This window comes from Limanda limanda, chromosome 15 (genome assembly GCF_963576545.1).
Source record: "Limanda limanda chromosome 15, fLimLim1.1, whole genome shotgun sequence".
NCBI classification, from domain to species: Eukaryota; Metazoa; Chordata; class Actinopteri; order Pleuronectiformes; family Pleuronectidae; genus Limanda; species Limanda limanda.
The window spans coordinates 4,614,110-4,626,071 of record NC_083650.1 but is presented as its reverse complement, the minus strand read 5'-3'; the positions used below and the strand labels follow the sequence as shown (position 1 = coordinate 4,626,071).

At 42.6% G+C, this 11,962-nt stretch overlaps 1 protein-coding gene across 1 annotated transcript in view; it reads left to right on the top strand.

Annotated features, from left to right (window-relative positions):
• The first annotated feature begins 513 nt into the window (after positions 1–513).
• The window catches only part of slc30a6 (solute carrier family 30 member 6), a 40,890-nt gene continuing 29,441 nt past the window's right edge, over positions 514–11,962 (top strand). Inside the window, exons 1-4 of the mRNA XM_061087276.1 lie at positions 514–702; positions 3,362–3,408; positions 4,663–4,749; positions 9,522–9,606. Of these exons, the coding sequence (XP_060943259.1) occupies positions 519–702; positions 3,362–3,408; positions 4,663–4,749; positions 9,522–9,606 (403 nt within the window). The 5' untranslated portion in view covers positions 514–518. The remainder of the gene's footprint in view (positions 703–3,361; positions 3,409–4,662; positions 4,750–9,521; positions 9,607–11,962) is intronic.

Sequence of the window (11,962 nt, the reverse complement as noted above, 5' to 3'; positions counted from 1 at the left end):
CATTCTTTTTTTTGAAGCCTGTTTATGCCTGTTCCTCTCTCTCCCTCTCTCTCCCTCTCTCTCCCTCTCTCTCTCTCTCTCTCTCTCTCTCTCTCTCTCTCTCTCTCTCTCTCTCTCTCTCTCTCTCTCTCTCTCTCTCTCTACATTTCAGTGTCAGTTGCCCGGGGCCCCACAAGGTCACTTGAGAAACTGTTGCAAACTTACTATCATTATTATAATTATTTTTATTATCATTATTATAGAGCTAGTAGCAGTAACAATAATAGATAGATACTGTAATACATAGTTTATTTAGTATAATAACAAATAATAATACAATGGGAATTATTACAATAATACTAATAATGATAATAGTAATAATAATAATTTATATTATTGGTAGTCATTTTTATATAATTACTACAACTTTGGTTCGATCTATATACCATGTGAACCTTTTTCAAAGGATTTGTAGATCTGTGCTGGCGCATGCGCGGTGCAGACAAAGCGCAGAGGCTCACGGGATCAGGAAGTCCAAGATGGCGATGGACGGAGCCATGTCCACGTCCTCGGGTCTGTCTTACCACAACGCTGGAGACTTTTACCCCCGAAAGTTCGGCCCGAAGCCGGACGTGGTGCCGTCCGGGATGACGGAGCGGAAGGTGGGTCCGCTGGACAAACCGGATATGGTGTCGGTGGATGTCATCAACATCAAGGATCCAGGTCTGTTATGCTAACCGGCTAACGGCTAACAACACGTATTCTTACAGGGTGGCTAAGCTAAGCTAACTCCTGTGTGTGTGTATGTGTGTGTGTGTGTGTGTGTGTGTGTGTGTGTGTGTGTGTGTGTGTGTGTGTGTGTGTGTGTGTGTGTGTGTGTGTGTGTGTGTGTGTGTGTGTGTGTGTGTGTGTGTGTGTGTGTGTGTGTGTGTGTGTGTGTGTGTGTGTGTGTGTGTGTGTGTGTGTGTGTGTGTGTGTTCATCTGAGCAAAAAAAACAAGAGTATTATATTCTTATTTGGAAATATTTCCAGCCTCTGGTTCAGGACTGTGTCAAAGAAAAGTTGTGAAACAAATGTTTCTGTCAGTCCAAACACTCACAGCCAATAGAATATCAGGTGTAGAGATGATGAATGAAATTGCCCCGCCCTCATTGTGATTCCTTTAGTTATTGGTTCTATATATATAAAACATGATGGAGATCCTCTCATTGTTGACCAGAGATCTGCCAGAGGTGTAATACAGTTTTTTCCTATCGTTTTAGGCAATTTACCTAAACCATGTTCACATTCCCTAAACACTTCACACAGTGAGCATACCAGTAGACCATGTGAACCAAACTGTGGTTACTTGCCCCTATGCTAAGATACAAATGCTGGCAATGACGCCTTCTTCCAAATTTCATGGATACCTGCCCCAGTCAATGTTCACTACCGGCAAAACGCTGTGGAACTACAGCATATTTTACCAATGTTTAGATACTCTGTTCAAAACAGTGAACTTTCTGTTCAAAACCTAACTTATCAGTAATTTAGATCACTGTAGATGGAAAGATGCTGCATTTGGACAGACAAATGAAGTTACATGTTTGAATAAGAAAAAATATTTAGTTTATAGTTTATTTATTTTATTTTACAGTAATTTAGATTTTTTTTTCCCCTGTGCACCATAGTTCTTGGTGAATTGGCATGGAATTACTTTTTTTACGTAAAAGCAACACTACATACAATGATCTGTACAAAACACAGAGGATAAGTTTTGCAATGCAAAACACCTGGTGGTCATTTCAGCTAATGACCTACTCAGCTAAAGACCTACTCAGGTGTTTTACATGTAATTTGTGCCTCGTTGAAAAAGGGCCTTCTTTGGCATTTGCTTTGGACTTCTTTACGTAGTTGGTATAGGAAAATGGATGCAGCAAGAGCAAGAGCAAGAGGCAGAGGCAGAGGAAGAGGCAGAGGAAGAGGTGGAGGTGAAGGTGAAGGTGGAGGTGGAGGTGGAGGTGGAGGTGAAGGTGAAGGTGAAGGTGGAGGTGAAGGTGGAGGTGAAGGTGGAGTAGGAGGAAGAGGAAGAGGTAGAGGAAGAGGAAGAGGTGGAGGTGAAGGTGAAGGTGAAGGTGGAGGTGGAGGTGGATGTGGAGGTGAAGGTGAAGGTGGAGGTGAACGTGGAGTAGGAGGAAGAGGAAGAGGTACAGGAAGAGGAAGAGGTGGAGGTGAAGGTGAAGGTGGAGGTGGAGGTGGAGGTGGAGGTGAAGGTGGAGTAGGAGGAAGAGGAAGAGGTAGAGGAAGAGGAAGAGGAGGATAGTAGGAGGGATTAGCCCAATTCTGCGCCACTGTTGGGCTACTGTAATATACAGTATGTGCAGGTTTTGTGCATTGCATTTTTTGTTAGAACACATTTTTTGACTTTGTAATGTATTTTCTGTTTTGTGTAACACTTGCACTGTGACAAAATCTCCAAAAAGTAAAGCACGGTGAAAAAAACTGTTGTGTTTGTGATTTGTTTCTGGATCATATATTACGTACTTACTGTATGTAATTTGCATAACAAAAACTGAAAATTGTTATTCTCAGTTTCTCATAAAACACTTACAGTATTTACTGTATTTACAATTACAGTACATTTACCACACTCAATTGTGACATCTTTTGTGGGAGGTAAACCGACATATGAACACTGTCAGCAGATACTTGGCTTGGATTGTCATACTGTAATATTACAAACTTTATTACTGTAGTCCAAAGAAGTGTTTGTCTGTGTTTTTTCTCTTTTTTTCAATGCAACACTACATGAAATCTACGCCAAACTGGAGGACACAGCAACATTTTATATATGCAATTGGCAATGCTTCAAGATGTTAGTGTTTTTTAGGTCATAGTGTTCTGAGAGGAAACATGTGTTAAGTTATGGCAGCATTGTTTGTGGTGTGGTTGTTGTAGTGCATTTTGCACCAAAGGTTAACAGATATGCAGAGGTGTGTGTCTCTAAAGCCCACTGTGTTAAGTGATAGGGAAAAGTGACCATAGTATGGGTACATGACCGAAAACGATAGGAAAAAACTGTAATAAAGCCGTAGAGGCCAGGACAGGCAAGCGCACCCACTTGTCGACGCTACACCTGCTGTTCTGTTGCTTTGGAACTTTTGAAGAGCAGAAGAAAAGCTAAAGCGCAAGAAATCTAAGCGCAAGTGCACAAGCAGAGCAACTCTTAAGCCCAGGCAGGAACTATTTGAGTACTACTCTCATTCTGAAAGACCACGTTCTTGAAAGAGAATCGAAAAAAACTATGCATTAAAGGCTGAACTTCAACACACTCAAATTTTCATTTCAGATTAGTTTCCCTCTGATTTTAGTTTTGACGTAAAGTTTCTGTTTTCCTCCACAGATGATTCCGTGCACAGGAAGAAACACGAGCACGACACGTACGTCCTGGTGAGTCTCACCTCTGCTGCCTTCTCTTTTTTTCTTCAGGTGGTTGTTGATATTTGAACCATTATCTCAAGACACATGATCTCATCACTGCTGTAGCTGTGCGCACAAGTTTTATTTTAGAAAACCCATTGAGCCCAGACAGTCTGAGACCCACAGCTCTTCAGGGAGTTTTCTTTTTCTCAAGGAATAATGTCATTTATCTTTCTGTTGCTGGATGGTACGAGTCTTTGTCAAGTAAAATGACGAAAAAAAACAAACAAAGATGTGCACTGGCCGACGTGTGCCGACCGACTGCGTAACTGTAATCTTTTAGTACACAGAACAGATGCAGAAGCAGGTCTCCAAGGTGAAATGTAATGGAAATTCACTTAATAACTTATTTGTTTATGCTTTACACAATACATCCCCCCCTTGTTTGTTTTGGGGTCAGCAGGTCACCCACACAGAGAGACTTAAATATGAGCACAGACACTTTTTTCATCACACTTGCAACCTCCATTGCCTCTTTGCCTCCTTGCCTGTGTGATCCTTTCTGCAGAAAGCTTTTACAAATACACTTACAAAGACAAGAACCTTGTTTGTTGCAACACAGATGAATAACTGGCATCTCTCCTCCAGCTCGTCATTACCTTTCAGTTTCGTGTCTCACTTACGACAAATCGAGTGGTGTTCTTTCAGCATGGAGGGAAATCAGCTGCACGAGGGGTTCCCGTGTGCTACTCACACATAATTAAATAGTCAACAGTTTATGATTTTATTATTTTAGGGATCAATTAGTTGTTTAACTAAGTTTTCAAATCAAACATTTGATGGTTTCATGTTCTCAAATGTGACAATTGGTGTTTTCCTCCTCTAACATCACAGTAAAGTATGAAGATCAATGGATAATGAAAATAGTCATCATTAATTGAAAGCTCTCCTGATGAACCACACCCCTGCCTGACAGCAAATCACTGTCAGATCAGACTTGTTACTTATTAGCAGGTGTATTAAGGTGTTGTTCACACACTGAACCCTGAAATCATCTTTCAAATGGAGTTTAGAAACTTATTTTCCTCTGTAGTTGAAGTCAGTGTTATTCACTAACTCACCACTAGGTGGCGGTGAAGCTCAAGTGTTTTCTCTTCTGCTTCACTGTGACTGAGGAGATGAATCTGATTCCACTTTGATAAATTTAAATGTTTTCTGTCAACTGTCATTTCATTCATGGTTGAATGGTCCCCATAGTTATTTTCTATATTTCTTAATTCACAGGGCACCATCCATCCATTCAGGAAGACACACAGATCAGTTTTTGGGAAACTCCGGCAAGAATTCCGACTGGTTGCCTCAGATAGACGGGTAAGTGTGTACGTGTGTGTGTGAGATGAAATGAAATGCATCTGTAAAACTTAAATTTCAAACTTGGTTTTGCTCTGAAACCCGATCTACTATTTGTATTTATGATATTTTCTGGCTTTGAGTAGTAAACGGACCAAACCGGTCCGGTCGTATCATCTGAACCTCTTACTGGTTTTCACTCAACCGTTGGTGTTGTAAAATCCTCACTTTATAATCCCATTATGCTCTAATCTGGTTAGTTTCTATGTCTCATACACGGAGTCAAACCCAAACACCTCAAGTAATCCTGTTTCCAGAGTAGGTCACTGTGTTCCAGTGAAAGCAGCAGGGATGAAGTCCACCAGCTCACAGATTGAGCTGTGATCATGAGCAGCTTCCCAGATTTCATCTCTGTGTCCTGTCTTAATTTCTATCAGTAGATCGTAGATCCTTCCCTTGTCAGTTTGATCCATTTTTAACTGTTTTTTTTTTTTAAAGCAATCTTCTATAATAGGAGGATCAGAATAGGAAACTTTAACGTTTGCTTATCCACTTCTCTCAATTAAAGGAGGTCCCTGTTGGGTTGTTTTGTAACTCACAGACAACATAAGTTGTGTGTCAGCTACAATGTTTTCACTGTGACAAAATAACCAAAACCAATCTGTAAATACAAATGGGCCATGTATCTCCACTTTCTCCACTATATCTTGGATACAAACGCTGACCTCTTGTGCTGATTGTGGCAGTACACAGCAACAGTGAAGAAGTAAAAGAAAAGTACAGTTTTATCTAAAACTAATATAATTTAAAGACGTGGTATGAAACCGGTACATTGATCTGGGACCCGCCGATGCCTGACACGTTTTTTTTTGGCAGTGTCTGAGGGATTTCTGATGCTGGTATCTTTATCGAAACATCTCTACAGCCCATTTTCTATCAATTATTTAATTTAAACCAAACTTATCGGAACCATGAACACTTGAAGAAATGTGTGATAAGGACTACCTAAAAGAACAGAAACCATCTTTGACAACATTTATTTAACGCAACTCTGGTCAATGTCCCATCTGCTGACATGGAGGAGGAGGCTCCAAACGTCCGAAATCAAAATGACCCAAAACCCTTTCTAGTTCAGTGGTTCTGCTCCGTTTGTAGGTGGTCGGGCTTTATACATATTTAAATGCTAATAAAGGTGCAACGGTCAATGCAGCTGCCTAAACAAACAGTAAATAACCTCAGATACCAAACTAATCTCTCTGCTTTGAAAACAAGGAACAACAACTGACTTTTCTACTCAGAAAAAAACATGTTTAGTTCAAATGTCGGGAATTATTTTCTAAATCACTCTTATTCTAAAATTAGATGACATGAAAAAAAAAGTATAATGCATCAGAACAAAACAGCGACAGATGTAGAGTCATACTGGGATGTAAAAATTACAGAGAAACCACTGGAGGCATGATAATGAACGTGAAAGAAGCTCAGACATGATTGTTGTGTGTGTGTGTATGTGTGTGCATGTGTGTCCGTGCGTGTGTGTCAGCGTTATTGTGCTATAATCCACTTTGACCACACACTAGCAGGGGGTCTTGATTCCCCATAGAGCCTTGGATTGGATTACACGGTGTCGTACACAGCTTACGAACCAAACATAGTTCAAACCAGCGAAAGCAGAGATGTGCTTCCTCAGCACTGCATATTGCCCCCCCATCACGTCTCCTGTTCCCCTTTGTTTCTCGAAATAAAACGCAGACTTGTCAACATCTGATTTCAGGCACGGTTAGACCGATGCAGGAGTTCTTACAGGTCGGTACAGGTATTATTTTTACACAGACGGCTGATATTTTGTTCTGAAGTCTTTAAAGGTAGTTAGAGGTAGTCTGGAATCTCCTCGTCTGTCCAAGTTGAAGTCTTTGTCTGCTTCATCCTGAGATATTTGTATTCTTCCAGTTTTCACTACAGTCACTTCCTCACCAACAGAAACACTGTAAAAAGAAGCTGATCAGCTCACAGAAAAACATTCTCATTTCTCGTTTCTGCCACTAAAACTAAAGAGCAATAAAACTCTGGGTTAACACACCAGCACTGTTGCCGCCGCCGTTTCATTATGTAAGTAGGTTTATTTTGAGAGAAGAACACAGCCACCCTGGAGACACATAGCCCTGATGGCTCCAATCTGAGTAGACAAAGAGTGGGAGAGGATGTTTTTTGTGTTTCATTGCCACTGGGACCGATCCTCCCAGCGGGATGCAGCGGCGGCATTCTGCAGGTTTAGTCAGGTTTAAAACATCTCTAAAATTTCCAGTACACTCGCAGCTCAGTGTGCTCACACTGTCGTCTCTCTCTAGCTATCCTTCTTCTTTGGATGCAAATATGAGTCACCCCTCTGCCCAGCATGATGACACACGTTTGCCGGCGCTGATGATGCAGCGGCGCTCGGCAATGATGTAACCAGGTCAAGCATCAGCGGGGTTCCTAATTTAATACCTGGCTATTGAGGCACTGGCACAGTCGCTGCAGCTCTGTCACTCCAGTGTCACATGGACCCTCACTGTGCTGGCACGCCGTCATGCCGCCAGACTGCTCGGTGACGCTGCTGACGGACAGACGGGGGCAGCAAAGCGTCAAGATTCAACGAGCGTGCGCTCTCCTCCAGGCGCTGGGGGTTGGGAATGTTTTGGGCCGAGTGCTGTCTCTCTGTTTGCACACACGGCCACATGTACACACACACACACACACACACGCACACGCACACACACAGTGGGTCTCCCATGCCTGTCGCTGGCTAGTGCTGTCACCAGACGCCCCAGTGCTGTCATAACACAGCACACCATAGTAATTGTAGATTTCACAGCACTCGGCGTTCCCCACCACGGCATATGACTCCAACACAAAGTGACAGGCCAGGACACACATACACACTCTCATACATTCGTTCCCTTGCTCCATTCCTCTTCTTCTTTACTGACACACACACACACACACTATATTTTTCCCCTTAGAGGTTGACGTACAACTCAAGGTTTTATTTTTTCTTTAATTATAATCCTGTTTAATTGATGTCCTGTGATGTTGTTACGTGTGGCCAGGAGGTGGGGCTCTGTGTGAGAATGTGTGTGTGTGTTTGTGCCTCTCTCCACCTTTCTCTCTCTCTCCACGCAGCCAGTCCTCAGGTGAGACTCATCACCTCGTCAGCTGGAGCTGACTTAAGGAGGCTGTGAATTTCTTTCTCGCTCTCTATTCTTCCATGCAGGTGAACGGGTGAGGAGACCGAGGCTCCGGTTTCCCCCATGCCAGAAGTCCTTTTGAGCTTTTGTTATGTTGGTAGCTGGTTCGGGGGTTCCCGGTAGTCCTGTTTTCGGATAACCTTTTTCTTTCATTTAGGTAGTGGGTTATTTAGGCAGACTTAGTTCGGGGGTGAACACTGACTTCGACGGCCGATGGCTGGCTCAGTGTTCCCCTCTCTGTTGTTTGTTTTGGCCGGGAACCTCCAACCCTTTTGGTTTGTTGCCTTTCTAAATATTTGTTTGTTTCAACCAATAAACATTTGTTATTATTTAGTGGCAACAGTTGTTTCTGATTCGTTTATTTGATGTGTTCCGGGCCTCACGAGCCATTTCTTATAGGTCCGTAACATATTTGGGGGCTCGTCCGGAGTTAGATCAGCACTGAATGAGCTCAGAAACCGATTCTATGAAGTAAAATGATCTTGTCTCTGTTACACATACCAATCATGTTCACGTTTTCCTGACAGAATATCTGTTGTGTCATAGCTGCGGTCCCTCTCTTGTGCTGCTTTCAGACCTGCAATTAAAGTCCCAACATGCTTCTGAAATGTTCTGCAGTCAGTTGCTCTGTGAGAACGCAACAGGAAAATGTCTGGAAAATTTCCAGTGAGCTGTGAAGTCCATGAATCGTTTCAGTTTTTCAGATTTGTTGTCGTCTTCATTCATTCATTGCTCTCTCTGTTTTCTGAGTCTGACGATGTAAAATAAATAATTGGACTTCCTCTGACCTGCTGATGTCACTTGGCCACAGAGCTGCTCTTTTACAGCACTGAGCCACTGCTCTGCTCTCACATGCTCTGAATGTGACCTTCCCCTGAGCTGGTGTTTCTGTGATGAACCGATTCAGACTGTAGTGAACATGTTAGGCCACACGGCCAAGGCCTCGTCTAGTAAGAGAATTCAGCCAAATCTCTGGCAGAGCAGGTCGACCGCAGGTTAGGAAACTCACTAATGCATCATCCGGCAGCCTTTCCCAGTCATGTTCATCAGGTTGTGAAGTGCCTGGACAGCAGTTTGACACCAGAGTCGTGTCTGAGATCTTTCTCTTTCTATAAAGACGTCTATTTACTGAGCTCACAGGCAAAATGACACAAACAAACTTTCACACACACGACTACGTTATAGTTATTGAACAGTTTAAAAGTTTTTTCCCACATAAATCATTAGAAAGTATTTAGTGTTTTCTACAACTTTCTCTCTTCAATCAAGACATTTCTGTTCATCGCTGCTTCAATTGAGTCTCATCTGAGGATTTATAGTCATTTCGATTTTATTCGGACACATCAAGCTATTCTCTCTCTCTCTCCTCAGCCTACGTGTAAATGGATTCTGACATATGTGATCAGAGAGATCACCCATCCCATTAGCTCATTAAAAAAACGACAAAAACGAATTGCTTGTCCATATGATGGATCATGTGTTGGACCTCGATCCAAAGGTCGAGACTTTCGGCTCCTTGTGATGCTTTTGTTGTTTAACAGGGATTTTGTTTGTTGTCGTTTTCAGTCATGGAGGATCCTGCTGTTCGGATCACTCAACCTGCTCTGTACCGGCTGTCTGCTGATGTGGTGCAGCTCCACCAACAGCATGGGTGAGCACACACACAGACACACACAACAAACCTTCAGACAGAGGGAGATACAGATCGACACATGCAAACTGACACACACATACACACATGTACACAGACTGATGGCAGCAGACACACACAAAGAAAAAAACCCTCTTTGAGACTCGGACACAGACATTAACCGGCGGAGATACCTGTCTACACACAGTAAACACACACTGACAGGTACACACTCTTCTACACTCATGCACATCGGTGTGTGTGTGTGTGTGTGTTAGCGCGTGTGCAGCAGCAGCTTTACACAAGTCTTTAGGAAGTGTGTTAGCAGTGTCGTCTCACCACAGGGGCTCAGACTGATCGTACAACTACTGCTGCTGTGTTTTTCAATGGGTGGGTCGGTATTTCACCTCAGTCAAAATATGGCACTGTAAAGGGCATGTTGAAGAAACAGAGTCCTTCACAGCGTGATTTTAGCCGCTGGCGCTACAACACAGAGAACATATCTGTCATATTGACAAGCACATTCTTTTATATTTCCCTCTGAACACAAACACAGCAGAGCAGAGACGACTGGACACAAAACTTTTAGAACATTTTCTAAAATCAGTCTAAACTTTAATAAGATAGTAAGTTCGACTCTGACTTCTTCACATAGATCCTATATTTAATTCATTGTTTTCTTCATGAGTCTGTTATATAATTACATCTCATTTCCATACAGTTATGTTTCTTGTCCGTAGTTCCGTTTCATACCGTTTCTGCCCCCTAGTGTTCAACGTATGTAATTGCATGGTTTTATGGGTGGATAGAGATGCCACTGCAGCCAGGGGTGTGTTCATTTATCCTGATTGTAATTTATGTTATTTGTAAGTCTGCTTATTTTGTGGTATATATATCCTTTCCACCTTTAGCACATGAGAAGCTGTGTGTTTTTTATCTCTGTGTGTTGTTGTTGGTAGTGTTGGTGCAGAAAAATATTTTCTCTACTGGAAACACAACACTGACACTTCTAAAGATTTTCAATGCATGTATGAAATATTGGTTGTCACCAGCTTCCATAAATATCAGTGTTGGTGTCTTGTGTGTGTGTGTCTGTGTGTGTTTGTGGATGTGGAGCAGCAGCACTTAAAACCATTTCTCTGCCTCAGCTGAGCTGTCCATCGGCTTCGCTCCGGACGATGTGACAAGCTCATGCAATATTTAGAACACAAACGCACGCACACACGCACACAAAAGCAGGTATGTAAGGTCATGGCAGATTGGGGTTAAAGAGAAAGTTAAGTTCTGTTAGAAAAGTGCAAATTGATGAAGTCAGTTTTTCAGCCGTCAGTTGTTTTTCTTTTTCGAGGCCTGATATAAAAAAAAAAGTCCAAGTCAGGAGTGAAATGTTGTGTCACTTTTAATTCAGGTTGTGCTGAGGGACATTAAGTCCTTGACTAAACAGGCAAGTTTGTGCGCTGCTGTCTGAACTTTGAGAATCGGACTGGTCGTGATCATTAAGTGGATCACTGGTATCAAGGTTCAACACATACAGACGCTCAATCAGCCTCAGCCCATTTTTATATCATCAAATGACTAATTAAAATTTATATTTGTAATAATTTATTTTCAACTAAAGTCTACTTTTAGTTTGGTTCACGTCCCATTTGCTAGGAAGAAGGCGGTGGGGTTTAAACTGCAGCCAGACACCCGGGGCGCGGTTCAGATGTTTTGGCTCCACTTTCTGTGGAGCTGTCATGTCGTCCATCCATATACACAGTTGTGTCACCAACTTTAAATCCTCTCAGGGATTCCATCATTTAGGAAAAATGCTGTCAAGAGGAGAACAACATGCAACTTTACTCCTCACTCACTCTGCCTGCAAATACTGCAGCGCACACACACACACACACAGCGGTGGCGTCGGGTGTCGTGCAGACAGGAAACAGAGGACAGAGGTATCGAGCAAACGTGGGAAGGCGACCCCCCCGTCGATACTTGGCCCCCGATGGGAACAACGGGAGCAGACAGACAGCGACCCAGTCTCAGTTCTGTCCGTCAGTTTCTTCCCAGAGGGATAAGTCTCCTCCGCTTTCTTTAGTATCTGCTGCTTCACTGCACTTCCATGAAGCTACTGTGACTTCCCAGGTTCAGATCTTATGATGCTGACATAATAAGAAAATATGGATCAATGGACTTTAAACCAGTGGATGTTTTTAATTGTTTCATCCCAAAATCATGAGCAGAGCAGGTTGAGGATGAAGGACAGAGTTAAAGCTGCTTAAATTCCACTTTACACAATACACGTAAATCATCTGAATGACAAACGATGAAGCTGGAATTCGAAAATCTGGTCAGAAAAAGGCTGAATGGAACAGCGTGTGCCCGGCTTAAGGTT